This window comes from Myripristis murdjan, chromosome 19 (genome assembly GCF_902150065.1).
Source record: "Myripristis murdjan chromosome 19, fMyrMur1.1, whole genome shotgun sequence".
NCBI lineage: Eukaryota > Metazoa > Chordata > Actinopteri > Holocentriformes > Holocentridae > Myripristis > Myripristis murdjan.
In genome coordinates this window covers 790,625-817,876 of record NC_043998.1, presented here as the reverse complement: position 1 = coordinate 817,876, position 27,252 = coordinate 790,625, and the positions used below count along the sequence as shown (strand labels likewise).

The 27,252-nt window shown below is 41.7% G+C and overlaps 1 protein-coding gene across 1 annotated transcript in view; it reads right to left on the bottom strand.

Moving 5' to 3' along the window:
• The window catches only part of ryr2a (ryanodine receptor 2a (cardiac)), a 666,625-nt gene that overhangs the window by 323,016 nt on the left and 316,357 nt on the right, over positions 1-27,252 (bottom strand). Inside the window, exons 31-35 of the mRNA XM_030078094.1 lie at positions 26,414-26,559; positions 24,449-24,569; positions 16,701-16,861; positions 15,666-15,825; positions 1,731-1,817 (exon numbers count right to left, since the gene is read on the bottom strand). Coding sequence (XP_029933954.1) covers positions 1,731-1,817; positions 15,666-15,825; positions 16,701-16,861; positions 24,449-24,569; positions 26,414-26,559 — 675 coding nt within the window. The remainder of the gene's footprint in view (positions 1-1,730; positions 1,818-15,665; positions 15,826-16,700; positions 16,862-24,448; positions 24,570-26,413; positions 26,560-27,252) is intronic.

The following is a 27,252-nucleotide window of genomic DNA, read 5'->3' as shown; positions in this document are numbered from 1 at the left end:
GATATTAAAACCCCTCTACTGATAACCACCAAGTCTGAGAGAAAAATTTTCACCCGAAAACAGAATTCAGACTATATCACAAAATAATATAGCATATAAGACTGAATGCCTTCACTGTGTTATTAAATGAAAATTAATTCGTTCATGGACTGTCAGATTTCAACGGCAAGGCTACAGTGAAATCTGCCCACATCAAAGACTGCTGAGCAATCTTCTATTTAAAGAAATAAATTAACATCACTGGAGGGTCAGTGTTTTTTGGCATATTATTTTAGGCTGTGTGTCATATTGTATAGGTTGAATTCCTAACATTGCTTTTGAAGCCCCATTGTTCACTTCATTGAGATGCTGTTGTGTTGTTGTCGTTGTAATGTAAGAGAACTGCTAACAGCCTACACTATTTTATGATGATATATTGGTGTGGTGTCGAGCATGAGATCATAAATAGTAGGCATGCACCGATGAACTTTTTTCATTTCCAATCCAATACCGTTATTGTTATTATTATTATTATTATTACTATTATTATTAGTAGTAGTAGTATCATCATACATATTAATTATTAATTATTATTATTGTCATAATTATTGTTACCATGGCAACGGCGGCGCATATACATGCAGCAGCTGGTGGCTCCCTCAATTTTAGCATAAAAAGGAGCGATTCTCTTGTTTTTATTACTGAGAATCGTATTACTTACAAGTGTATTACTTATGACATTAATACACTCATCAGTATCAGAAGAGGAAGTGCAATGATTGGATTAAGTGCAGCGGACCTTGAGACGATCTCTGCTCTCGGCATCTCAAGATCCAACAATCAAAACACTCGGACCAGACGTCATCGCAAGCGGTGCAGTCGACCCAGGAAGAGAGGGAAACAAGCCGGGATAAGACTTAAGCTAAGAAGGCTTGGACCCAAGGCTGTCCCACTACCCAGCCACCTCCTGGCAAATGTCCAGTCACAGGACAATAAAATGGATGAGATAAGGCTCAGGCTGACTCAGCAAAGAGAAACCAGAAACTGCGGTGCTCACATCCTCACAGAGACGTGGCTTCATAACAGCATACCGGATGAGGCTGTAGCACTGGACGGGCGGAGCCTGTTCCGGGCTGACAGAACACAAGACTCCGGTAAGACGAGAGGGGACGGACTCTGTGTGTACATCAGTGATGCTTGGTGCACAGGTGCAGTCAGAATGGATGGAAAATGTTCACCTGACGTTGAGTTTTTACTGCTGAGATGTCGGCCATATTACCTGCCTAGAGAATTCACCAGTGTGTTTGTTGCTGCTGTTTACATTCCACTGTTGTTATGTGAATGATAAAAACCCATCCTTTGCCATTTTGTACAGTTACAAATCTTGTCGATACCGATCATAGACTGGACCACTGGTGAGACCAACCTGAATTTTTGAGCCAAAATCAACAACACATACTGCACTTACAATAACATCCTGTGTGCTTGCGTTAACACAAAATTTCCCTTCGGAACAGCCACTCATATACCACGTACTTTTTCAAAGTAGGGGGCCAACAAAAAAGACTACTGGCTATAACTTATAACTTAGCTTACACTTTAGAAAATAAAGATTTCAAACACTAGCTGGGCATGGAAGCTACAGCCTAGATAGTTGTTCAGTACCTCCATTCTCTTAGTGTAACTCTGTGTGTGTGTGTGTGCGTGTGTGCATGTGTGTGCGTGTGTGCGTGTGTGTGTGTGCATCTTACCTTTATACGCCCCAGTTCAAACTGGAAGACATTAGGGCTGGTGGCCTGAGCAAATACTGCAGGGAATAACTTAGTGCTGGGCTCCACCTGGTGGGAGATGGGGTTTGGGTTAAAGTTACTAAGAAATAAGTTGATTTGGGACTCTGAACCGCAAGTAGAAAACAAATACCCGCTCGGTTTAAAACCTTACTGGTAACGTGGGTGGTAATGAAATATGATGAAATATGATAATTTCAGACACTTTACCTGGTATTTACCAGGTTCCAAGTGCCTAAAATGCACTTTAAAAGTGTTTTAAATGGAACCACATAAATAAAATACATAATAAGTAAAGGAAAACATGAAGGTTGTATGGATTCATTCACCACAAGGCAATTATCACAGCTAATTTACATTTTATTTAAATAAGAATGCTTTTAGCCCTATCAACAAGCACTAAAACTGAAAATAAAAGTGTGATAGATGTAGAAGAAAAACTAATACAAACAGCATGTGGCACATCACAGACACATGCATTACTCTGAAATATAAATATAAGACATTTATAGGTCCATAACTATTTGGACAGTGGCACAACATTCACAGTTTTGCCCTTGTGCACCACCACAGTGGATTTGAAATGGAGTAATCAAGATGTGATTGAACTGCAGACTTTGAGCTTTAATTTAAGGGACTGAACAAGAACATTAACTGTTTAGGAATTACAGTCTGTTTTATACACTGTCACCCCATTTTCAGAGGCTCAAAAATAACTGGACAAACTATACATAACTGCAATTAAAGGATTATATTCAATATTTGGAGCAAAATCCTTTGCAGTGTATGACTGCCTGAAGTCTGGAACCCATGGACAACATCACCAAACTCTGAGTTTTCTCCCTTAAGATGCTCTGCCAAGACTTTACTGCAGCTGCCTTCAGGTGCTGCTTGTTTGTGGGTCTTTTGGCCTTCAGTTTGGTCTTCAGCAGGTGAAAAGCATACTCAGTTCGATATTGAGGAATATTCCACTTCTTTGCTTATTTCAGTAACTCTTGGGTTGCTTTCACAGTATGTTTTGGGTCATTGTTCATCTGCACTGTGAAGCACCGTCCTATCAGTTTTGTGGCATTTGGCTGAATCTGAGCAGATATTATAGCCCTATAAACATCACAATTACCCTGCTCCTTCCATCAGCAGTCACATCATCAATAAACACTAGACCCAGTTCCATTGGCAGCCATACATGCCTATGCCATAACACTGCCTCCTCCATGATGGACAGATGATGTGCTCTGCTTTGGGTCATGAACTGTTCCTTTCATTCTCCACACTTTTCTCTTCCCATCATTCTGGTACAAGTTCATCTTCATTTCATCCGTCCAAAGACCCTTGTTCCAGAATTGGGCAGGCTTTTTGAGATCTCTCATCTGGCCTTGTTGTTCTTGAGTGACACCAGTGGTTTGTACCTTGCTGTATACCCTCTGTATTTATTTTCTTGCAAACGTCTCTTGACAGTAGATTTGGACACTGATACGCCTACCTCCTCGAGAGTGATTTTGAGATGTTGTGAATGGGCTTTTCTTCACCAGGGAAAGAATTCTTTGGTAATCCACTTCAGATGTCTTCTCTGGTCTTCCAGTTGTTGCTATCTGTCTGATAGATTTTTATTATTTTTATTTTTATTTATTTAGCCTAATGATGGCCTTATTTACCTGCATAAACACCTCTTTGGATTGAATGCTGAGGGTTCTGATAAACAGCTACCAAATGTAAATTCAAACACTTCAAAAGAACTCCAGACCTTTTATTTTCTTAATTTGTCATGGAAACACAAGGGTAAAGGCCACACCTGGCCATGAAACTGCTTTTTAGTCAAGTGTCAAATTACTTTTGAGTCTCTGAAAATGGGGTGACAATTTATAAAACTGGCTATTATTCCTAAAAGGTTAATGCCATATTTTAGAAAATAGAAATAGAAATAGCCTTTATTGTCATTGTACACGTATTGCACAATGAAATTTTGGGAGTTCCCACCATGTTGCATTAAAAGACACACATAGTTATATCACACTAGAAAAAACTAAATAAATAAGTAAATAAGTAAGAATGGAAAGAAAAAATAAAAAAATTATAGCTGCTGCGTAGCAATGGTCAGGGCCCGGCAATTTTAGGCACTTTTGAGCAACAAGTGGAGAATAGGAAGATGAAAAGAAAGGTGGCATTCTAATGTGCGTTTTGCATCAGTTTAGGCTTGAACTCACAATTTCTGGCATGAAGGACAATGCTCTATCTCACTGAGCTCATTCGCAAGTGTCAATTCACGTGAGGCTTCACAAATTGCCTAAGCCAGTTATATGATAGCAGCCAACTAATGCACGGAAAGGCAGATTTCAAACCACTGTAAAATTAATAAATAAATAAATAGATTATCAAGACAAAAATCTGAAAATTCACATATTGCATCTAGACAGCAAGGAGATGTTGGTAATTTGTTGTTAAAATGTTTTTAACAATGACTGATTTGCTCCATAAGTGAAAAACTGAGGTTTAAGTGTAAAGTGTACAAAGGTTTCTTTGGTATTGGGGCTACATTTTGATGAAAGTTGCAAAGCTGTAGCACATATGGTTGATTTGTTATGAATTTTCAAAGTTTTGAAATTTAGAGGCTTGCTATAGCGCCACCATCAGGACTATTGGCTTGTGTTTGCAGCTGAGGTAATCTGGCATGGGACTAGGCCTTTGTGCAAAATTTGGCGATTTTTTGCACATGGGAAGTAGAAGAAGAAGAAGAACACACAGGAATACAAGAGGGACCTGGCTGCCCGGCCCCTAACAATGTTCTATGTTCAAGCAGGATTGCACTACTCACATACATTCACATACAGCAGGATTGCACTACTCAGTTTTATTGCACTTGGGCTTCTGAGTGATGTGTTTTATTGCACTTGGGGTTCTGAGTGATGGTGAGGGGTTACTTATTTGAGTTCAACAGCCTGATTGCCCACGGATAAAAACAGTTTCTCAGGCGGTTTGTCCGACAAGCAATGGTCCTGTACCTCTTACCCGAGGGCAGGAGGTTGAAGAGGCCCTGGCCAGGGTGGGAAGGGTCAGACAGGATCTTCCTCGCCCTGTTGAGACCTCGGGAGTTGGCAATATCCTCGAGGGAAGGCAGGGAGCAACCAATTATTTTTTGTGCTGACCTAATGACCCCCTGCAATGCCTTCTTCTCCCCAGCTGTGCTGCTGGCATACCACACCGTGATGCAGTGTGCCAGAACGCTTTCAATGGTGGAACGATAGAAAGTCCGCAGCAGCTTTTCCTCCAGCCCGCATCTCCTCAAAAGTCTTAAAAAGTGCAGTTCAACCCCGTAAGTTAAAGCTGAAAGTCTGCACTTCACTCATGTCTTGATTACTCCATTTCAAATCCACTGTGGTGGTGCACAATGGCAAAATTATGAATATTGTGTCAATGTCCAAATACTTATGGACCAATACATATATACACACTATACACGAACACCTTGGCTACATAGAACGCGTAACATATGCGGACCGTGTGTGGAGCAGATGTGCCGTGGAATGTACCACTCTGCCAATGGTCCATGTACGTTACACATTCAATGTAGCCAAGATGAAGTCTACCTATAGCAAAAATAACGTCAGTAACCAACCTACAACTGAGATTATCCTCAATCATCAATGGGCTCTATGCATGCATTACCTCTGCATTTCACCTCAGACTGCACATCTACCTCGGGTGATATGTTGACACAAGCGAGACAATAACAGAAAAAATGGAGCAGAGAAGAGCAGGGGGGGCATTGCCCACAACAGCGAAAATTTGTTAAGCCATTTTTTCAGCCAGATTTAGAGGGATATCTAATTTCTCATTGTTTTTCTGAGTTCTCACCACACCTACCTCTGTATTTTTGACATAAATCTATCTATCTATCTATCTATCTATCTCTCTATCTGTCTGTCTGTGTGTCTCTCTGTCTGACAGACAGACAGTAACGTGCGATGGGGTCCTTGGCATGGCCAAGAGTCAATTAAAGCAGCAGAACTCAAATTGCATAGTGCATGCATATGAAATATCTATTATACAACATGTAGATCCAACCGAGCAATCTGATTGGTCAATTAGACGTGGAATGTATGTGAGTAGTGCAGTTTAGAATGTGCTCAAATAAGCATGACAGCACAGCTAGCCATGCTCAACTGAAAAATACCTCATCACTGAAAATATTACTCCGCCTACATCTTATTGCCCAAGTCTGTGTGGTTTCCACAGCAACACAAAACGTTTCACTGAAACCCGCATCAAAAGCTGCTGTCAACTTTGTTAAGGCCGGATTATGCTTCTGCGAAAGTGGTGCGTACCAGGGTTGCGCGACCGCCACAGAGCCTTGCCGCGCAGCTCCGAGAAATTGTAACGATGCGTAGCCCCCCCACGTAGCCCCCAGTGCAGGCCCCCCACTGACAACAAGAGCTATGATTGGTCTGCCGAACTACATCATTACATCCAGTTGTTGTGCCGGCAGCGTCATTTTTAAAAGAACTGCTGTTGTGATCGCATCTCAACTCGTCAGTTAATTTCAAATTGTTTGGAAAGTTTGGATCATGCTGGATCTGGTTTTGTTGTCAATTTTGATTTATTTGGCGACCTAAGTTTGGATGAATGGCTGAACGAGGAAGAGAAGACAGAACAGAAAAAGCCGAGATACGCGAGAGTGACGAGTGAAGAGCTGGATCAGCTGGAGAGGTCAGGAAATGAAGCCGGTATGGCCCAGTCAATGTCTTGGGCTGTCACATGTCTACAAGACTACCTGAAAAACACCAGGCAAACAGCGGATTTCTCAACTGTAAGGAAAGAAGAGCTAAACAAGTTCCTCCATGAATTTTATGGAGCTTTAATTTCTATAATAAAGAGAATGAAATGCAGTCAGAACCTTTTCCTATTAATCGTTATTAATTTGTTTAGTCTTTATGAGTTTCCTAGGCCATTGATTTAATTAATTTGTCAATTTGTTTCTATCTGTACACTGAAATTAACATTTAATAAATCAACACATCTGTGAACACTGGTACTTTTACCACGGATCTTTTGTAGCACAGAGATGTGTTGCTCAAACACTCAGTACCCCAATAGCAAATTTCCTTTGGCTTGGATGTGGCCCAAATGAACAGCAAAGATGTGGCCCAGTTACGGAAGTGAATGATGGCCCATATCTGGCCCAGGTATATGAAAGCTGTGTTTGAACCATAACATAGCCAGACCTCTGCCACAGCTGTACCAACACCAAAAGATCATATGGCTCACAGCTGGGCCTCATACGGCACGCCTGTATGGCTGAGTTCTGGTAAAGCCTAATGGCTCTTATGTGGCCCACATGTGGCTCACAGACCAAAAGCCAGATTTTACCCAGAAGCTAACCTTATTTACACCAAACCTTTTACCTGGCTCACTTTCGGAAGTGAATGATGGGCCACATCTGGCCCTAGGGTGTATTAGCTTTAACTGAACCATAACAAAACCAGACTTCTACCAGGAGTAAACTAAATATGGCCTTTATGTGGCCCTCTTATGTTTGACAGTGACATTACTTGAAGTGAATGACTGGTCAAATCTAGCTGGCACCAAATAACAATAATAATTTTAGTGCAATATGAGCAGTGATTAAGTTGCCCTGTATATGGATCACTTTAACCATCCATGATATGTATGAAAATGAAACACACAAGTTTTGCTTCAAAGTTTTATTTCACAAAATGTAGTGCAAACAAAAATGAACAGTATAAAAAAATATGAACAGTATGTAACTATAAATGAACAGTTTAAATTTAGCTTAAGTGTCAGCTCCAGCTCTTTTCTTTTCATTAGCAGTTTTTTCTCTCTTTTCTCCCACCATCTCTGTCACCAGCCAGATGAAGCCATGTCTGAGACTGAAGAAGTCATTGGGTTTCTTCTAACAGCACCTTCAGAATGAAGAACATTAGAAAGAGTAGTGTTATTACCCACATAACCGGCATAAGCACATATTAATTATTTCAGTAAATATTTTTAGCCGATTACAACTACTAATTTTAAATTCGACCCTCATGCACAAACAAACAGTAGCAGTACAATTAATTGGCGCAAATACATAGGCAGTCGGAGATCGCATCAGTCCATTTAAACTCGAGCTTACCGGTAGCCCTTTTGGTTTAGTCCTTTTCCCCATGCGTTTTGATTTTTTTTAAGTGTTTTTTCGGTGACTGCTCCTGCTCTCCTCAGCTCCATCGTCTACAGCCGAATGAATGGTAAGTCTTATTGTTCAATGCTTGTGGCGTGCGCTGCCAATCAGATTGATTTTGCTCACCTGCTGAGGCGCACCTTGGAGCGAGAGCAGCATGCGCGCCCACTGTCACACACACAGAGTAGTGCGCGCACCCGCCGTCACACAACACAGAGCAGCGTTGCCGCTGCCACACCTCCAGGCCGATCGCCGCAACAGTAGCTTATGATATAATGTAATGCACTGCAAATTTTCAAAAAGTTTTTATATTTCATAAACTGTATGTATGACTTTCAGTTGAATCAGTCAGTCACTTTTCAGATGCATAGAGAGGGAGAAGACATGCAAAGGAGTGTCACCTCTCACGTGACACTGGTTGCATCACTACAGAAAAGTACTGTCATTGGTTCGTAGTGGCCAGGGGATTGTGGGATTTGTAGTTTTTGAAAGACCGCACATAAGCTAGGTTACTCGCCAAACCAGTCTCCCGGTCCGCGCACACACTTTTGAGGGCAAAGGCGAGTGAAATGTTTGCACTAAGAGAAGCACATAGAAACTGTGAAAGATGGCCACTCGACCATATATTCATGTTGGTGGACGGGCAAAGGCGCCGCGCATAGATCTCTGGCTTCGTTACTACTTGCTAACGTTAGCAGCTAATCACCACTGACACGCCTCAGCTGCGTTAGCACCCAATGTTAGCAGCTAATATAATTTATATACCACACGGGAGCTGCGTTAGCTGCTAATATAATTTATATACCGTGCTTCATATCGCTTCATATAGACACAAGTGCTGTGTTAGCAGCCAATGTTAGTAGCGCTTAAAGTTAGCGACCGCTTTTAGCAAAATCAGACATTAGAGATCATTAAAGTTGAATCAAACATTTTCATCCTAAAAGCAGCAGGCTTAGCGAGGATGCTAACGCAGCCATAAGCCTGTGTCTAGTCACCGCCTTCACACGTCTTAAAGAACACACTTCTGTTTAGCTAATCATCTTATAGTTTTCTCCTCCAAAGACCAAAGGTTTTGTGGAACCATAACTTAGTGAGAATAAAATCGCCATTTATTATCATTAGTTCAACAAAATTTAAAAGGTTTAAAATTCACTTACCGAGCCAGTTGAAAGATGAGAGGAGCCAGGGGAAAAATTAGGCAAATAAGGTCCTGGTCACGTGCTGCAAAAGACTCCTCTCTGCCACCTGGGCAGGTGTCAGAGTGTATGGCCAAACTGAAGTGGTTAGGATGTGGCCTGCATGTGTTCTGCCATAACACATTTGCCAGTTACAAATCAGGTGTGGCCCAAAAGTAAAATCTATTATCTGGGCCAAGTGCTTCAATTACAGAACTGTCCCAGAGGAGAAATCCCCTCCATTTTTGAAGGTATGGCCAAACCAATGTGGTTATGATGTGGCCCTCATGTGTTTTGCCTTATCACATCTCAGCCAATTTATAAATTATCTTGGAGGAGTGGATGTTTACCAGTAAGCGTGACTCCAGACATTTTTTAATTTTTTTAATTTAATTTTTTAACAATATGTTAAATTATTATTTATTTTAAAAATGTAAATTACTTATCAAACAGACCTAACAATTCAACTACCAATGAATGAGCAGTAGTATGCATGTGATAACACAGATTGAATATGAAAAATAAGCCGAAGTGATACCTCTTCTCTGAATAGACAAGCTAAGCCAGTGTGCAGCTGTTAGCCAGTGAAAATAGCGCAGAGTAGCAAGTCTTCACTTTGTCACTTTGTGACAATCTATGTCAGTGCGCTGCTGTAGCTGGAAAGTTTCTTTGCTTTTTGGCTAGTGCTGTGCCGGTGCAGTTGTTATTATGTCAAATTCCGTGTTAAAAATAGATTGTTTTATTTGGCTAATTCCGCGATTCCATCCGCAATTCTGTGATCGATAAGTTGACCCCCCCCCCCACCCCCTCTTAAAAAAAACTCATCGGATCTGCACGATTCACCCAAGTCACCCAAAAAGCGAGTTGCGCTTTTCGGCGCGCTGTTTGCATCCCTGTAAAAATGACTGAGAAGTCGGCCGAAGTGTAACTATCAGTCCATGAATTTTTTTTTTTTTTTCCAGCGGATATTCTAGTTACAACATGATTAAGCTAACAAAGCAGTTTTGTGTTGCTATGTCTGGTATTTATTCAGTTTTGGGAAATCACGATGTCAGGAAAACATAAGCCCAAGTTGGCTGGCTGACAAGGACTACTTACAGTAGCGGTTTTAGGCACGGGCGAACCGGGCAGCCGGGCATTTTTTCATGTCACGTGGGGGGCGGCACGAGCGCAAAAAAAAAAAAAAAAAAATCATCCTCGCTGCAAAGCAGTTTTCTATTACCGTATTCATCTGAATATAAGACGATATTTTTTCCATTGAAAATGCCCTGAAAAAACGAAATCTCCCTGTAGTGCGGGGGGTAGTAACACGGAAGGGCGCAAGGCAGTAATTTCGCCCAGGGCAGCAACATGGGCAGAACCGCCTCTGACTACTTACCATTAGATCTCATGTATTTCTGCTGAAACAGAGAGAATACTAGCAAAAAAACTATATTGAGAGCAAAATGCCCACAGTATGAATACATTTTGATTATACATTTTACACCAATCAATAGATTCACCTGTATCTCTCAACAACATGGGATTTGCAGCATTTGAAAAATAAAGAATAATGAACAATACAATAAAAAAATATCCATTTCTAAACTTGCACACAGTTATCTCTATCCTGTGTATTCGACCGTTTGAATGAAACGACCAAATTGATCAACCACACATGAGAGATGGAGAGAGGGGGAGGGGGAGTTAACCTCTTCACCTTACTGCACACAGTCCTATACCTGAATTAATAGCCTACACCTCTTACTAATGCTGTATAACTGCTGGTCATTGCATTAATATCCTACAACAGAACAGACATAGGATTATTATGAAGAGAAAATTCGTTGTACACGGGTGATACCATTAATATCTTAATGTAGAGTACAGTGGTCCCTTGTTTATCACGGGAGTTACGTTTTAAAAATAACCCGCAATAGGCAAAATCCGCGAAGTAGTCAGTTTTATTTTTTATAATTATTATAGATGTTTTAAGGCCGTAAAACCCCTCACTACACACTTTATACACTTTTCTCAGACAGGCATTAACATGTTCTCACTTTTCTCTCTTGTTTAAACACTCTAAAAAATTCAAACCTTCGTAGAAAAATAAGTCCAGTATTATAGAATGAACGCATTCTGTACTGTACAGGAGACACGGCACGGAGGAGATTGACTGACAATGGTCTACAGTCCCTTAGCCAATCAGGACGCAGAACACAATGCGCAGGCTCTCCCATAGCCAATCAGGGTGCAGAAAACAATGTGCTGTTTAAAAAAAAAAAAAAAAAAAAAGCATGCAAAATTGCACTAAAAAAATCCGAGAAACTGCGAGGCCGCGAAAGGTGAACTGCGTTATAGCGAGGGACAGCTGCATTTACATAAAATGCCCCGATGGATCAGGTTAATTTCATTTGAACAACAGATTTCCCGAGCATTTATATGGGCTACGCAAACTTCAATCCACATGATAAAAATGAATCCACGGACCACCAAAGTAACGTTTTACCGTTTAATTAAATCAACTTAAAATTTCTCTGGCACGGTTGGAGGCAGTGGCGGTTCTGCCCATGTTGCCGCCCTGGGCGAAATTACTGCCTTGCGCCCTTCCGTGTTAATCTTAAAATGCTAAATAAAATAAAAAATAAAATAAATTCCCTACCTATTCATGCCCTTAAATGCCGACCGGTGCCGCGCCCACCCTGTCAGGTCTGCCGGATCTGACAGGTGAGCGGCGCACACAGACTGCCATATACCTTTCATTATAAATCAACTTTTGTTCATACGCCGTTCATACGCCGCCTGATGGTGCCGCGGGGGCGGGGGGGTTGGAGTAGTAACATGAAAGGGTGCAAGCCAGTAATTTCGCCCAGGGCGGCAACATAGGCAGAACCACCACTGGCTACTTTGCAGCGCTGATGATTTTTTTTTTTTTTTTTTTTTTTTGGCGCTCGTGCCGCCCCCCACGTGACATGAAAAAATGCCACCCTGGGCGGCTGCCCGGTTCGCCCATGCCTAAAACCGCTACTGTTTGGAGGAGGTGTGCTCCAGTATGGTATGGGCGCTCATGCACAAGCACATGCACGGTCACGCACACAGCACGCGAACGTGGATATGACGTAAATCACGCCGTCCTACTGCTTTTGCAAAATTGTTTAATGCGCGCAGTGTGATTAACTGCAAATTGCGGCATTGCACAATCAATAATCAACTGATAATAATAATAATCAACCAGATCTGGCAGACATGACCGGATGGCCACACACACCGTGTGGTGCTGGCCGGCACCAAGCAGGCACCGCTCCCCCAAAATTTCACAATGTTTCCAGCCAGGGGAGCTCATGTCACCACCAGGGGAGCTCATGTCACCACCAGGGGAGCTCATGTCACCACCAGGGGAGCTCATGTCACCACCAGGGGAGCTCATGTCACCACCAGGGGAGCTCATGTCACCACCAGGGGAGCTCATGTCACAGGTGCGCCGCGCACACAGACTGCCGTAGACTACTTTCATTATAAACCGACGTTTGTTTATAAGCGGTTGCAGCAGCACAACGGACAGCTGCGCACATTAAACGGTTTTGCAGAGGCAGGAGGAAAGTTGCATGATTTACGTTGTATCCACATTCGCGCTGCGTGCGTGCATGTGCTCGTGCATGAACGCCCGTACCGTGCTGGAGCACACCGCCTCCCACCGTGCCAGAGCAGGGGAAGTGTAGCTACTGTATTCAAGTATGAAACGGTGCATCACACTGGTCAAATAATCAGGATTTTAGGGGCAAACGTGCTTGGGCACAGTACAAACTTGGTAATGTGAGTAGCCTCTAACTCATTAATTTCATTGGATAATATGCCAGTGGGGTGAGGTGGTTTGGTGGAAGTCCCTGATAAATCGAAAAGATTCTTCTGATTGGCTGGGCCTCTTGTAAAAGTGGCCCAGCCGCCGCCGCCTCTGCTCTGTAGGCATAACTTATCGATCACAAGTGGCTTTTCTCAGGCTCAACAGATAGATCACAGATAAACAGAACCGTTTTTAGTCAAAAGAAAAAAAGGCTCTTGATGAGCACTTCAGCGTGAGAAATCGGAGGTGTGGCGTGAGAGCGTGTGAAGCCAATCAAATGCATGAGTCTCACGGCCAATGCGTGAGAGTTGGCAGCTCTGCTACTAGCTAACTAGCAGACAGAAAACTAAAGGAAGTCCAGACCGTCACCATAATCTTGCGTTATAGCCAACCGACTTCAAATGTTTATTCCCTGCCTCTTTAGGGCTCACTCACAGCTAAGCGGCTGGCATTGTTCTTGCTAAAATAATTTAAAAATTGTTTGGCATTCATATTTGTAATTAATTCAAGTTTTTTTTTAACAGACTAACGTTAAGGGCTTTAGTTTCCCGGCACAGCACAGGGTGGCGCAGTAAGGCAAACCCCGCACAGAGCTGGTCTGGACAAGCGCAACCCGAGGCGTGCACAGAGGCAGACCGAGGTGCGCTGAGATGGGAGTGGCGTTGCAGCAGGGGGAGGGGTTGACAGATTCAGCTTGGCGCAGTGACAGTTTCGTGCCAAAAGGCTTCGCCGAGGTGCGCCCAAAGCTCGCCATCTGAAACCAGGTCTACTTTCAGCGCAAGGCGGAGCACAGCCGGTGTAGTGGAAGTTTGGCTGACCGGCGTGCAGTGTGCACACGTCACCAAAACCTCACAATCAGAACAAACGGTGCCAATCTCCTTTGATCTGACATCAGATGTGACGGGACAGTCGATATGGAGATAAATTTATGTGCTGATTGAGATAGTAGCATTGAATAGTGGTTTTTGTCAGTATTTATTGCATCGTTAATGTGCCTGACATTCTGGAAACCTGCGTGTGAGCCAAACGTCCACTACACCGGCTGCGCTCCGCCTGAGGCAGTAGACCTCCATGTCAATTGTGTAAATGTTCATTACGCCTTCGCACATCGCATTTTAATGGCGAGGACAGGGGCTCATTTGATTGGTTTAAAGTGAATCGGCTGTGTCAAACCCACTCCACGCCTTCTCTTCTCCCTTCCGCCGGTAGGAGGGATGGCAGAGTACTTGCGCCACCGCGCACGGTGTGCCAAACTTGCAAAATCCACCTGGCCACACCCAGTTGGCGAAGCACAGCTGTGCTGCGCCCCCGCCTCACCAGGTCTGCGAAACTAGAGCCCTGTGTGTCTCTCCCTCACTCAGTCCCCTCCCTCGTGCGGCACATGAACATGAACGGCGCGTTCCTTGGTTGGGATTGGTCAGGTTTTAGGCAAGAGGAGTTCGATTGGTTAAAGTAATATAAGGTAAGTCAATAAGATTAAAGAGACAGTAGTACAACATTTTGTGTCGAAAAAAAAAGCTCTTCATCGCTTTTCGTTCAGGGCGGGCACAGCCATCTAAAGCCCGCCCTTGAACATGGGTCTGCATAGAAGAAATTTTGGGGGTCTCTAACATATGTACTGACAAAATGCAGTTTTTTTCCTCCATATAAAATTCAGAGGCAGCAGCCTTTCTTAAATAACGTAGCCCAGCGCAAGACGCAATAGACTTACTATAGGTCACTATAGAATTATTACAGGCGAATCTGTAAACATGTGTGTTGCAGTTATTACAGCAATACCACAGAATTATTACATGTCGATTTATCCACCTAAGCGGAGAACCCTCTCATAGCCGCTGGAATAATTAAATGATCTGTCCCGATCACGTTTAGGCTAAGATGTGAAATGCCTGTTAAGTAAATGACGGCACATTAAAATGAGGCTGGAGTGCACAAGAATGTCCCCTTTTGTTGTTGTTTTGCCTGCTGCATTCTAAATGACATTTTATTTTTAGCGAGGAAGGAGGACCAGCAAAGTAAGAATTTCACTGTACAGTGTAATCGCCTATTTTGCTGTGCATATGGCAATCACAATCTCTCTCTCTCTCTCCAAAATGATATGTTTATCTGCACATAGAGTAGGAAAATGAGTCAGAGAGTGAGAGTAAGAGAGAGAGTTTTATTGTCGTATGCATAGTAAAACAAACAGTTACACCATACAATGAAATTCTGTCTTTGATAGTCCTTCCACTATCGGCCAAATGTTGGCCACATACACATGTGATTTGAGATGGTAAAATTGTCTCTGCAAATATTAATTGCCCACTTTTTCTGCAGTTCTCCGTCTTTGCGTCTTTGGGAAATGTATGGAAGCTGAGCACGGAGTTAAACCTTTTTAAGTTTAAAACCATTTCATAGCTTTGAGCTCATGATAAACAAAAAAGGCGATTCCAAAAAAAAAAAAAAACAAAAAAAAAATCAATATCATATTATGACTGAGATACAACTTATACAGGCCATGATAGTCATCAAACCAGCTTGCTATAGACAGCGTGCAGCAGCAGAAGTTGATATGCCAGCTGAGATTTGACCTGAAATACGCAGGTGCCTGGCGTGCATAGAGCCCATTTCCAATTCTGTCACTGAGAGGGAATGCAAGTAAATATATCCTTTATATAATGCAATTGCTTAGCATACAATACATATAACCCTAACAATCAAATAATGGAAGTACAATATGGCGTTAGTACCTGGTAGTATGTGCTGAGCTCCTTGCCGTTTGCGGTGAAGGTTAGCAATCCATTTGCCGTGTCAACCAGACAGCCAATCTCCAAGCCATTATTGTTTCTCCCCTGACTGGGACTGCTGCTTTCCCCAGCCCACACCATGTAGCAGTTACTACGCTTTATACTGGTGGAGACACAATCAAACCATTTAGCAGGTAATGTGCTTTATATAGGTAACTGTTCATACCTGAGAATATTCTTGCAATTACACTATGAATTACACAAACCTAATATGTTCTTAAGACGGGGCTTTATCAATAGGTAGTGATGATAGGAGATGTCAATTCAGTTTTTAAACAAATCTTGCGGTTTAATACACTTTTGTTGATTATTTTATGCATGCACCTCGTAAATCTTAACTTATAAATCATTAGGAGCCACTTTTTTGATATCGACAGTGTGCAAAGTTTTATACATGAGGCCTCATACACTCTAAAGGCAGAAGATGATTATGAAGAGGATGATGAACTAGAGGAAGCATCCAAGCAACAGGTTTCCACAGGCTGTGCATGTGGACCCCTAATTAGCCATGAAAAAACATGTTTGCAAACTGAAGTGAAAATAAAAAAAAATAACATCTGAAACTGAAATAAAACTATTGTGTAATTGTAAAAATATTTTTAATTAATTAATTAATTAATTAATAATAATAACAATAATTATTATTATTATTTACAAAATATGCCCTCTTGTTTATGCATAGGGTTAACAAAACAATGGATTTTGGATGAAGAGGCACTAGGGCCTGTGTTCCATGTGCCTGGTCAATCTTAGCAAGATGGAAGGACAAGCGTATGCAGGATTTCATTCTAACCAAAAATTACATATTTACATACCTTCATTCTAGCTGAAGGTATGCTAATGCCCTGGTGTAGTTTTTTTACAGTTCAGTGGATGCTTTACAGACAATAATTTCCATAAGAAATCTCTTTGAAAACACTAATATACCAAGTGGTATTGGTGTTCCCAGGGCTATGGTTTGGGTTGGATTTCACAGACCTTTCGTGAACTTTGCCCTTTTCATCTCCCAGGGTAACGGTTACAGTTCGGACTTTGTGCAGCTCAAATGTTGGGTCGTACTGGTGGAAGTCAGAGGTTACCCAGCCCACCCAAACACTGCTGGGCTCCTGGCCGGGGAAGATCCGCACTGAGTAGTAGTACTGGAGACACAGAAACATAATTATGTTACATCAGTTACATATACAGCTCTACTGCATTCAGGATTTCCCCACACCTATGCCAGCACATGGCAATACTAGAGCAGCACAATACCCACATTACACAGTTCCACTGAGATCAGCAAGTATGGATGGGAATCACTGAATTTGTTATCAAACTATCACAATATTTTACCCACGATAATGATGGTATCAACTGCGCCACGCCTGAATGAAACACTTATTTATTCAAAGTCTGAGACAACCACACCTGAACTTGTGATATCTGTAGATACAGAGAATACATTTGATTGGGTAGACTGGGATTTGATGCTAATTTTGTTTCACTGGTTAAATTATAATATTTATCCCCCAAAGCTTCTGTCTGTACTAATGATAACTACTCTGTCTAGTTTCCTCTTTTAAGAGGAACTAGACAGGGGTGCCCATTGTCTCTGTTACTTGTCAGTGCTGTCCCTGAAACCCTGGCCGGCTCTCTCCAGTATGGAGACCTTTTTTAAAAAAAATTATTTAATTGATTGTTGATAGTTGATAACTTAAAGGATACAACTGACTGGGATGACCAAACCTAGAATATAGGTTACACCTCTGGACTAGTATAGTCTTCCCTGCCTGTAAAAGGATAATCATAGGAGTAGGTCTCCTTGACTCATGGTGTACTTCATGTACTGTACTAAATTAGTAAACTTTTTCTTTTTTTATTAACTACAAGAGGATGTCAGTACGGGTTGGTTGTGGGTTGGATGGGGATTCGTTTTGTTGTGTAATTGTTTTCTGTTAAAATGCCAATAATATTTAAAAAGAAAGAAAGAAAGAAAGAAAGAAAGAAATCTCGTTGGAATAATATTTTAAACCACATTCAACTTTGATCTGATTTGCTAAAACCACATTTCATCTGTTTTTTTTTTTTTTTTTTTTTTTTTTTTTTTGCAGTCCAGACACTCTAAAATCAGTCTAAACAAGGCCAATTTGTCTTGCTGTTGTTATGCTGATGATACTTGAATCTTCCTTTAAAGCACAGTTCCACTGGTTTGGATCTTAGATGCCACACAATTTTGAGCAATGACAAGTCAGCAGTAGTGATATTTGGCCCACCTTGATAGCATCCAAACTATTTGCTAATCTCTTAGCCCCCTTTCCACTGATGTAAAATCCTCAGCATAAAAATCTTCAACTCAAACTCCATTGTTGAAGGGTGAATTTAAAAAATATGTGCAATCATGCAGATAAGAAATAAGATAAGAAATAATTCCACTATTTCAAAAATTAAAAATACAAACAAACAAACAAACAAAAAAATTCTTTCCTTTTATATGCCGATTAAGAGAGAGTGATTCATGCACTCATTTCTTCATGTATGAGTTACTATGACTTCTTATATTCTGGCCAAAGCTAAAAAGCTGTCTCATTTTCAGGTGTCTCATTTTCAGGAAACCCCCGTGGGCCACAAGCTCATACAGGCCTTAAGAGTACTGTCCAGCCAGCGCACTACCTTTAATGCCACAGCTAGGCCTACAGAAGAGATGGAGGAGAATTGGCCTACACAGCACCAGCCCAGTTTACAGAGTTGACCCACCTCAGCCCAGCAGCTCTGCCCCCCTGACACAAGCTGTCAAAAGGTTATTGTGGTCAAAGTATGTGTGAGACATTTCAATCGATGAGACAGTTAATTTAGCTACTGCTACTGCTAGCCAGCAAGAAACAGAAGATAATGATTACTGAAGATTTTGTATACTCAAAATCCTTTGGCAGAAACATGACATTTTAACCAGTATTACATATAACATTACATAGCTATGTATATTTTTTGTCCTGTAAGCCATAGGTTTTATCTACCAAAACTTGTATACATTCTAATGAAAAACTAGAAAAAAAATGCAGCAAGTTTTTTTTAATTGCAAAATCAGTTATTAGTGATTAGGGTTGGGACCCGTTTGGATTTTAACGATTCTGATTCCTTAACGATTCCCTCTTAACGATTCTGGTTCCTGCCGGTTCCAATAACGGTTCCAAATATATACATTTCTGTATTTTTTTTTTTATGACACCATTATACTTAAAATAAACAAGTAATAAACAACAAGCTGCTGCCAGCTTGAACGGATTGACTTGACTGTTGCTGCTGGTCTTACTCTTATCGGAACTTTCTATAGAAAAATGTAACATTATATTAATGAACGATTCATTTAGAGCCAATTTAACAGCAGTTGAGTAAGTTGTAACTAAGTACAGAGAGGGTGGTAGTGTTAGTGTAATGTACTTTTTGTGTATGTTTATGAGTTGTAGAACATAATAAATTATCTTGAAGGAGTAGATGTTTACCAGTAAGCTTGACTCCAATAATTTAACAATATGTTAAATTATTATTTGTTTTAAAAATGTAAATTACATATCAAACAGACCTAACAATTCAACTACCAATGAATGGGCAGGAGTATGCCTGTGATAACACAGATTGAATATGAAAAATAAGCCGAAGTGATACCTCTTCTCTGAATAGACAAGCTAAACTGTCAGTGTGCTGCTGTTAGCCAGTGAAAATAGAGCGGAGTGGCAACTCTTCACTTTGTTAGACAATCTATGTCAGTGCGCTGCTGTAGCCTGGAAAGTTTCTTTGCCTTTTGGACTCGTACGGTGCCAGTGCAGTTGTTTTTCTAATTCCGCGATTCCGTGTTCGCGGAAATTATAGGGCCCTAAGTAAGTTAAGTTGTGCTCATTTTCAGCTCTCTTAAAGTACAACCACACTTTGGAGCGTTTGCGTTTTTCTGGCTTAGACATTGTTTGGTTATGCTGCGGGGCTGCACTCCTCCTCCTGCCTCGCTTGATAATGACGGTCCGTCATTCTTCATAGCAGTGCAGTGGGGGCGTATCCACCCCAAGCCTGCTCAGTCTTGTAGGTGACTTGACGTCACCACAGTCGCTTTAGTGCACACAACTGAGCAAAAAGAATGCAGATTAGAAATTCCAGGAATTGTTACGGGAACCGGTTTTGCAAAAATGATGGATCCGGCTCCATTTCTTCAATTTCGGAACCGGTTCTGAAAAAGAACCGGTTCCGGTTCCCAACCCTATTAGTGACCCAGAAAATATGTCTTCATTCATGATTACTGTTGTTGCTGGTGGAGGTGGTTGGCCATTTCTTTATTTTTGGATTTCAGATGGGGCTGCTCTCTTAAAGTTTGAAGGCATATGATTAGGGGGTACTGGTCTGTGGGGAAAACTGTGTCCATCTACATCTTCAGCTTTATGCTAAAAAAAAATTGGCCTCACTGGGCCTAATATTGATCAGTAAGCTTGTGCATTTTTTGTGATGCAAAAGTATAGTGATGTTAGGGGCTGGTGTTTCCATGCTGTGTGTGACAGTGGTTAGGTTGGGGACTGTAGAGAATCTTAACGGCATGCCTGTGCAGTGGGCCCCTCTAGGTCAAAGTCCAGGGCCATGTTTCTGTACCATTCCATCCCTGTCTACCACTTCAACAAAACACTGCTCTCAAGCTTCTGAAGAGAGAATACTAGCTGATTACTGCATACAGAAGAGTGCTTATGTGCTTATGAGTGACGTGGGAGGATTTGGGATGAAGCTATAAGTAGATTAAAAAAAAAAAAAACCATCGCATAATCTCCACTCCACCTGCTCGATTTCCACTCTGGTACAAACGCCATGAGTTCATGCCTGATCCGTAACGCATCTGTGCAGTGCACACAGGGTCACACTTTTTTCATTTTAGTCCAAGGGAGGCTACACTGTTTTTAATTTGAGTCAAGGGAATGCTCATAAAAAAAAAAATTTAATGAACAAATCTAATTTTTTTCTTTTCTTCTCTCTTTTCCCACATTACGGCTCATAATCACTTTTAGAGCAAGTCAAGCACCTACCCCTCATCGCACTCATTTGTCTTTCATTACTTTTAGGCCTTTACTTTAGAATTACTTTTAAATAGTGTTAACATTTGGTGAGGGTGGGTCAGTCTTTTCTTTCCCAATACCTTAGCAAGGGTCAAGGGAAACTATATTTTGGTGAGAGGGAAGGTCATAGCGTATTATTTCAAAGCACTCTAAAATTCTCCAATGAGCCCTCACTTTTTGAATTGCTTGTGTTTTACTTGTAAATTAATCTGATGATGCCAGCCTAGTGTTTTAACCAATACAATAATAAAATACATTTTTTTCTTTAAGTACAGAAAAGAAGGGGTGGGGGTGAATGCTTCAGGGGCTCGGTGTTTGAAATGTTTAGAACAAATGAACTCAGGTGCTCTTCAAGGGAAAAATGTCCAGAAACCAGTTAAGAGAAAACTGACTGTCTTGCTGAAATGGGTGCTGCAGTCATGGAGGGAGGTCCCGAGGCAGAGAAACCTTGATGAAGATGTAATCATCGAAACGCGTTGGGTCTCCCAGTTCGAATAAAGGATTTTATACATTCACACTCCAGAGTGCCTTCGGACCTCCCTCCATGACTGCAGCACACATTTCAGCAAGACAGTCAGTTTTCTCTTAACTGGTTTCTGAACATTTTTTTGTTTGTTTGTTTAAAGAGCATATTGCAGGTTGGAGACCCCAGTGAATCAATGTGTAGGAAAATGATGTGGGAACTGAATTTTCATTGAAATATGCATATATATATTCTACAGTGACCTCTGGAGTTGTTTTTGTGAGAGAATTTTACTTCCGCATCTGAAAAAGCTAAACCGGAAGTGACGTAGGAAGAGGGGTGAGGTCAATTTGAACAATAGGAATATAATGGATCTTAATGCTAGTTGTGACACTGAAGAGGCTGTGAATGTGTATTCATATCAATATGACGGACCACAGCCTTATAATTACGAGCCTGTTAGGCGTCAAAGAGACCAGGAACAGACCAGAGTCAGAAGAAATAACAGTCAGAGAGAGATTCAGCTGTGCTGCGAGGAGAACCAGCGGAGGACTGGGCAGGTGTGTTGGTCAGTGACCAGGGTTAGCTTGTAGATATATACGCATTTATCAATGAACGTTAGCAGGCGTTATCTAACACTGTGTTCACATCACAACATTGTAAAGTTTGCTATCACGTATCAGGCTATAACTAATAATGATCGTCTAATACCAGCAGGAGTATTGATACATAACGGAATCTAATGACCTTCTATCAGTCGTATTTCACACTGCATCATAGAACTCCACACTGCGTCGTATAGTGCTTTACCGGTACCGCAGGAGAGAGAGATAAACAGCTTCCTGATAAATTGTACTGATTTTAAAGCCCCCACCTTGTCGTCCGTCGCTGTCGTGCTGCTGTAACCGCGTATAAACAAAAGTTGATTTATGATGAAAGGTATATATGGCAGTCTCTGTGCGCCGCGCACCTGTCAGATCCGGCAGACCTGACCCGGTGGGCGCGGTGCCGGCTGGCATCAGGTGGGCCGGCCGGAGGAGCAGCCAGCTGACATGCCGCTCCGGCACCGTGCTCCCCCGGTCCCCGGTCCGCGGCACCCGGTCTGCCGGATCTGACAGGTGCCGCTCCGGCTGTCAGTCGGACGCTTTCTGAAGAAGGAGTAAGTTACCTCCGAAACTGTCAAGGTAAATAAACATCCCATGTCTGATTAAGAGAAACAAAAACGCCTGCCTGTTGTCGTATTTCAACGTGATGACGTGCATTCCCGGGGCGATCGCTTTAGGTAATGCGACTGCCCTGTGTGAGCAGCCCTTTACAGTAAAGTAACGAGTGTAGTTGTTGTCAGCCCAACCCGGTTCACTGTCTCTGCTCTGCTTCGCTCCGTGGAGACACGCTCAGCTCTGCCCGCGGTCAAACGGAGGAGAGGAGGGAAACTCAGCTCAATCATAAATGACAGCAAAACGCAATAGGGCCTGTTTATTTATGTTATTTACCTAATTTATGTGAACTTGTTTCATTTAGGCTCAGGGCTCTAGTTTCGCAGACCAGGCGAGGCGGGGGCGTAGCGCAGATGCGCTTCGCCAACTGGGTGTAGCCAGGCGGATTTTCCAAGTTTGGCACGCCGTGCTCGGTGGCGCAAGTACTCCACCGTCCCTCCTACCGGCGCAAGGGAGGAGAGAAGGCATGGAGTGGGTTTGACACAGCCGATTCACATGTAACCAATCAAATGAGCCCCTGTCCTCGCCTTTAAAATGCGCGAAGGCGTAATGAAAGTTTACACAGCTGACATGGAGGTCTATTGTCGCGGGCGGAGCGGAGCTCAGGAGACAGGCGCGGAGCGGAGACCGGCGAGCAGTGCGCACACGTCACCAAAACCTCACAGGCAGGCTTCTGGAATGTCAGGCACATGAACGATGCAATAAATACTGAAAAAAACACTATTCAATGCTACGATCACAATCAGCACATACATATATCTCCATATCAACTGTCCCGTCACAGCTGATGTCAGATCAAAGGAGATTGGCACCGTTTATGCTGATTGTGAGGTTTTGGTGATGTGCGCCAGGCAGCCAAACTTCCACTGCGCCAGCTCCGCTCCGCCTTGCGCTGAAAGTAGACGTGGTTTCAGATGGCGAGCTTTTGGCGCACCTCGGCGAAGCCTTTTGGCACGAAACTGTAACTGCGCCAAGCCGAATCTGTCGGCACCTCCCCCCGCTGCGCCGCCACTCCCATCTCGGCGAACCTCCGCCTGCGAAACTTGGACACTGTCCGCCTCTGCCGCTTCGCTGGTCGAAACTAGCTCTGCGCGGGGTTCGCCTCACTGCGCCACCCCGCGCTGCGCCGGGAAACTAGAGCCCTCAGTGTGAGCATCTACTGTGTTTTGCTGTCATTTATGGTCGCACTGAGTTTCTCTCCTCGAAAACGGTGGAGCCGACGTCCTGACAGGTTGGAGTTTGTGCAGCCAGCACAAACACAATAATTTACCATGATGATGATAAATAAATGCTATGTAGAACTACTGAAAACAGACCAACTCATTAGACCAAGACCGCTCAGACTCACTACCACCTACTACTGCGCACGGAGTTGGAGCAGAGCTGAGGAGACCGACTCCCTCTTGTTACGTCATATGACGCCATGTTGAAAAAAAGAGCGTTTTTAGGAGCTTTGCTCAAAACGGCCACTTTTTCCTCTGAATACGTGCCCTAATATCTTGTAAAACATATGAAATCCTGCATTAACCTTTCACATGGTCATTTTCACACAATGTTAAGTATAAATTTTGTAAAAAATTTAACCTGCAATATGCTCTTTAAAAAGCAAGCAGTGAGTGATTTGAGTGCAGTGTGAAATCTGTGTTGAGCAAACTAATAAAAAGGGGAGCAGCTGTGACCAGCAGTGAACGGAGGAGCAAAGAAAACAGACAGCTCCATGAATGAGGAGCTTAAATTGTCACGGCTCCCTTCCACTCAATATCACTGATACAGAATCAATTTTAAAACTTTATTAATGATTAATAAATGTATTCATGCCTTGGCACCAACTTATAAATCAGAACTTTAAACTTTAAAACAGTCCCATAAAAACCACACTGCATGAGAAAGCTCAACACCTTGTAGTTCTGTTTAAGTGGGAAGTGTTCTACATCATTATTATTGTTGTCTTACAGCAGAGGTTTGCCTTGTGTATTGTCTTACAGTAGAGGTCTGCATGAGGAAATCATAGTCGTCTCTTTCATCTGTCTCTGCCATCACCACTTCTGACAGACGAGAAGGGGCAGAGCTGCTGTTTTCTGGCTTGGTTCTCTTCAACATAAACCTGTTGGATAGTTAGTGTCTGTCAGTCTTTATAAAACATAACAATAAAACAATGAATCGACCCATACTAGGGTGTACAGCTGAATTAAATAAATAAATAAATAAAAAAGACAAAGTGTACTCATCAAACATCAAGGTGCCAATAACCTAATGTACAGTGACACTCACATGTCAATATTTTAAGTGATAGTTTAAGTTCCTTACCCATACAGTAACAAATTCTCCCTGTTGTGAGAACAAGCATCTCACTAGTTTTTTTGTTAGTTTGTTCTTGTTTTTTTTTTGTTTTTTGTTTTTTTTTTTAAATTAATATAATCTAAAGTGAATCTGGCCTGATAAATAAACATGATTTTGAGTTGCGACCCAAAATTGAAAAAATCTTTTGAATGATGCACAACAGAGGTTTGATTATTATTGACACCATTTTCCAGCTCCCTTGCTTGCTAAATGTTGGAACTACTTTGTTTCTACTATGCAACAGCTCCCCTCAGCACTGTATTTGATTTATTTATTTATTTGTTTGTTTGTTTATTTTACACCTTGGTAGGTGAAGCCATTGCACAGCGATACAGAAGCTCGTTCCACCAGTTAGAAAGTAGGAGGGCTTCCAAACAAACTTTGAGTTGCGGCAAAAAATCGTGTCATTTACTATGCCAGATCCACTTGCACTGATTGTGTCCCATGGACAAACCCTGACAGATACTAATGGATTTGTAATTGTCATGTGTTCACCGCTGCATCCATATAGATCCATATAGATGAATATCTATATAAATATAGATATTTCTTGTGACTGCTCCTGGGGCTACAATTATTAACAAATTCTTTCAAAATTTGGTATGGACATAGGCCACATTATGGCCTAAAAATAAAATCTTTGATTTTTTCACACCACATCAAATACATCATCAGTTACAATTTTGATAGATTTCTCCCCTTAAAAATAAACTACAAAAGACAAAACAAACATGCAATGAAATGGCAAGAGTACTGGGTTAACGGCAGCAAGCTTACTTATCAAGCCCTTGTGTTGCCCCACCAAACGGGCCCCCACTGGTGACAACGTAACCCAATTTTGCTGACACCCAGTCTTCTTAAAGAACTGTGTGAATTTGTTAAAAATGATTTCCACAGCTGCGCACCCATGCAGAGGAAGCAAACAAAATAGCTATTCCCATTAAAAAATCTAATAATAATTGGATGACAGGCTGCTTAGCTGGTGAGTGGCACGTCTAGTCGAGAAGAACTGTAGATAGTGCAGCTTATTTTTTTCCTACCCAGATTCTGAGAAGATCAACCTGCCTCTGCCTGGCTAGGCAACAAGTGGCAACGAGGCAAGTGAAAACTTGCGAGAGGCACGAAGGGCATTACTATGAACTACAGAAGCTGGGATGCGGTGGCAGCTGCATGCCATAATAGCCCAAATAAATCGATTTGAATTGCCACATCTAAGTCGTCCTAAACCATAAAATCAAATTAATTGATAAAATCAATTTATTGCCCAGCTCTAGGCCAAGCCTATTGATTCTGTTGCCTATGGCAACAGTACTGGCTGAGCAGAGTGCAATTTTGTTAAATTACAACCCAACAAACACATTGTTTGTCAATGTTACACATTTGGATGAAAACTAATTTGGTAAAAACTATTTTGACAAAAGCTCCTAAACTCAACATGAGTGACTGAAAATTTGAGTTTTGAAGAACATTCCCCATGAAGCACTCGCTGCCATGACAGGGATAGCTGACAGTCAAACTAGGATCTATTAAATTCAAACAGAATAGGGAGTATCACTGTATGGATAAGAACACAAACTATAACTTAAAATAAATCAAATGTCTAGTTACCGCTGTTTGAGCTTAGAAGGCTTCTCTTGGTTATAATCTTTGTGGTTGTTAAATTCATCTCTCTCTGGTCCATTGGAGCCAATGTGACCATGAGCTGACTTCATCAGTACCTCAAAGTCTGACATGGTCTCAAAGTCCTCCAGTTCCTGCAGAAACAGACATTGAACACAAAAATGTTGAATTCAGAGTGCGCTGCATCCTGCAGATTAAATAGATTCATATAACATGAAGAGGGTGTAATATGAAGATGTTCAGCACCTTGAGTACAAAGGATAGAGTATGAACATTTGATTTATTTGGATCTCATTTAGCTCACTGTCTAATCTTCCAAGAGTCCACTTTTAAACCTTTAAACATACAGTAATTTCTAAATAATTCAACACTTAATTGTTGACAAACACATATACAATGCCTACACACATTAACCTACATACATTGGAACATATGTAGAAGATTAACCTCGATATATTAGCACATATACTTAATTGTACCTGCATTATACATATGCATCCACATGTTTTCACATATAATACCAACACTACAAACCTACTGACAATGAAGTACGATGATATGATGATGATAACTTCAGTTAACCTTTGAAATCTTGCAATCAGCAATCCAGCTGCTGTACTGTTCTTAAGTGACTCATGGTAAAGAATTCCATAATTTAATAGTTCTAAAAATCAAAGTCTGTCTTTCCATTTCCACACTGCACACAGCAATAAGTGATGTGGCCATAAATTAGATGATGAGTTATTACTTTAAAAATGTCTTTTGATAAAAGCTTTATAATTCGTCCAACCATTCCTGTCATTTTCATCACTCTTAGAAAAATTTGA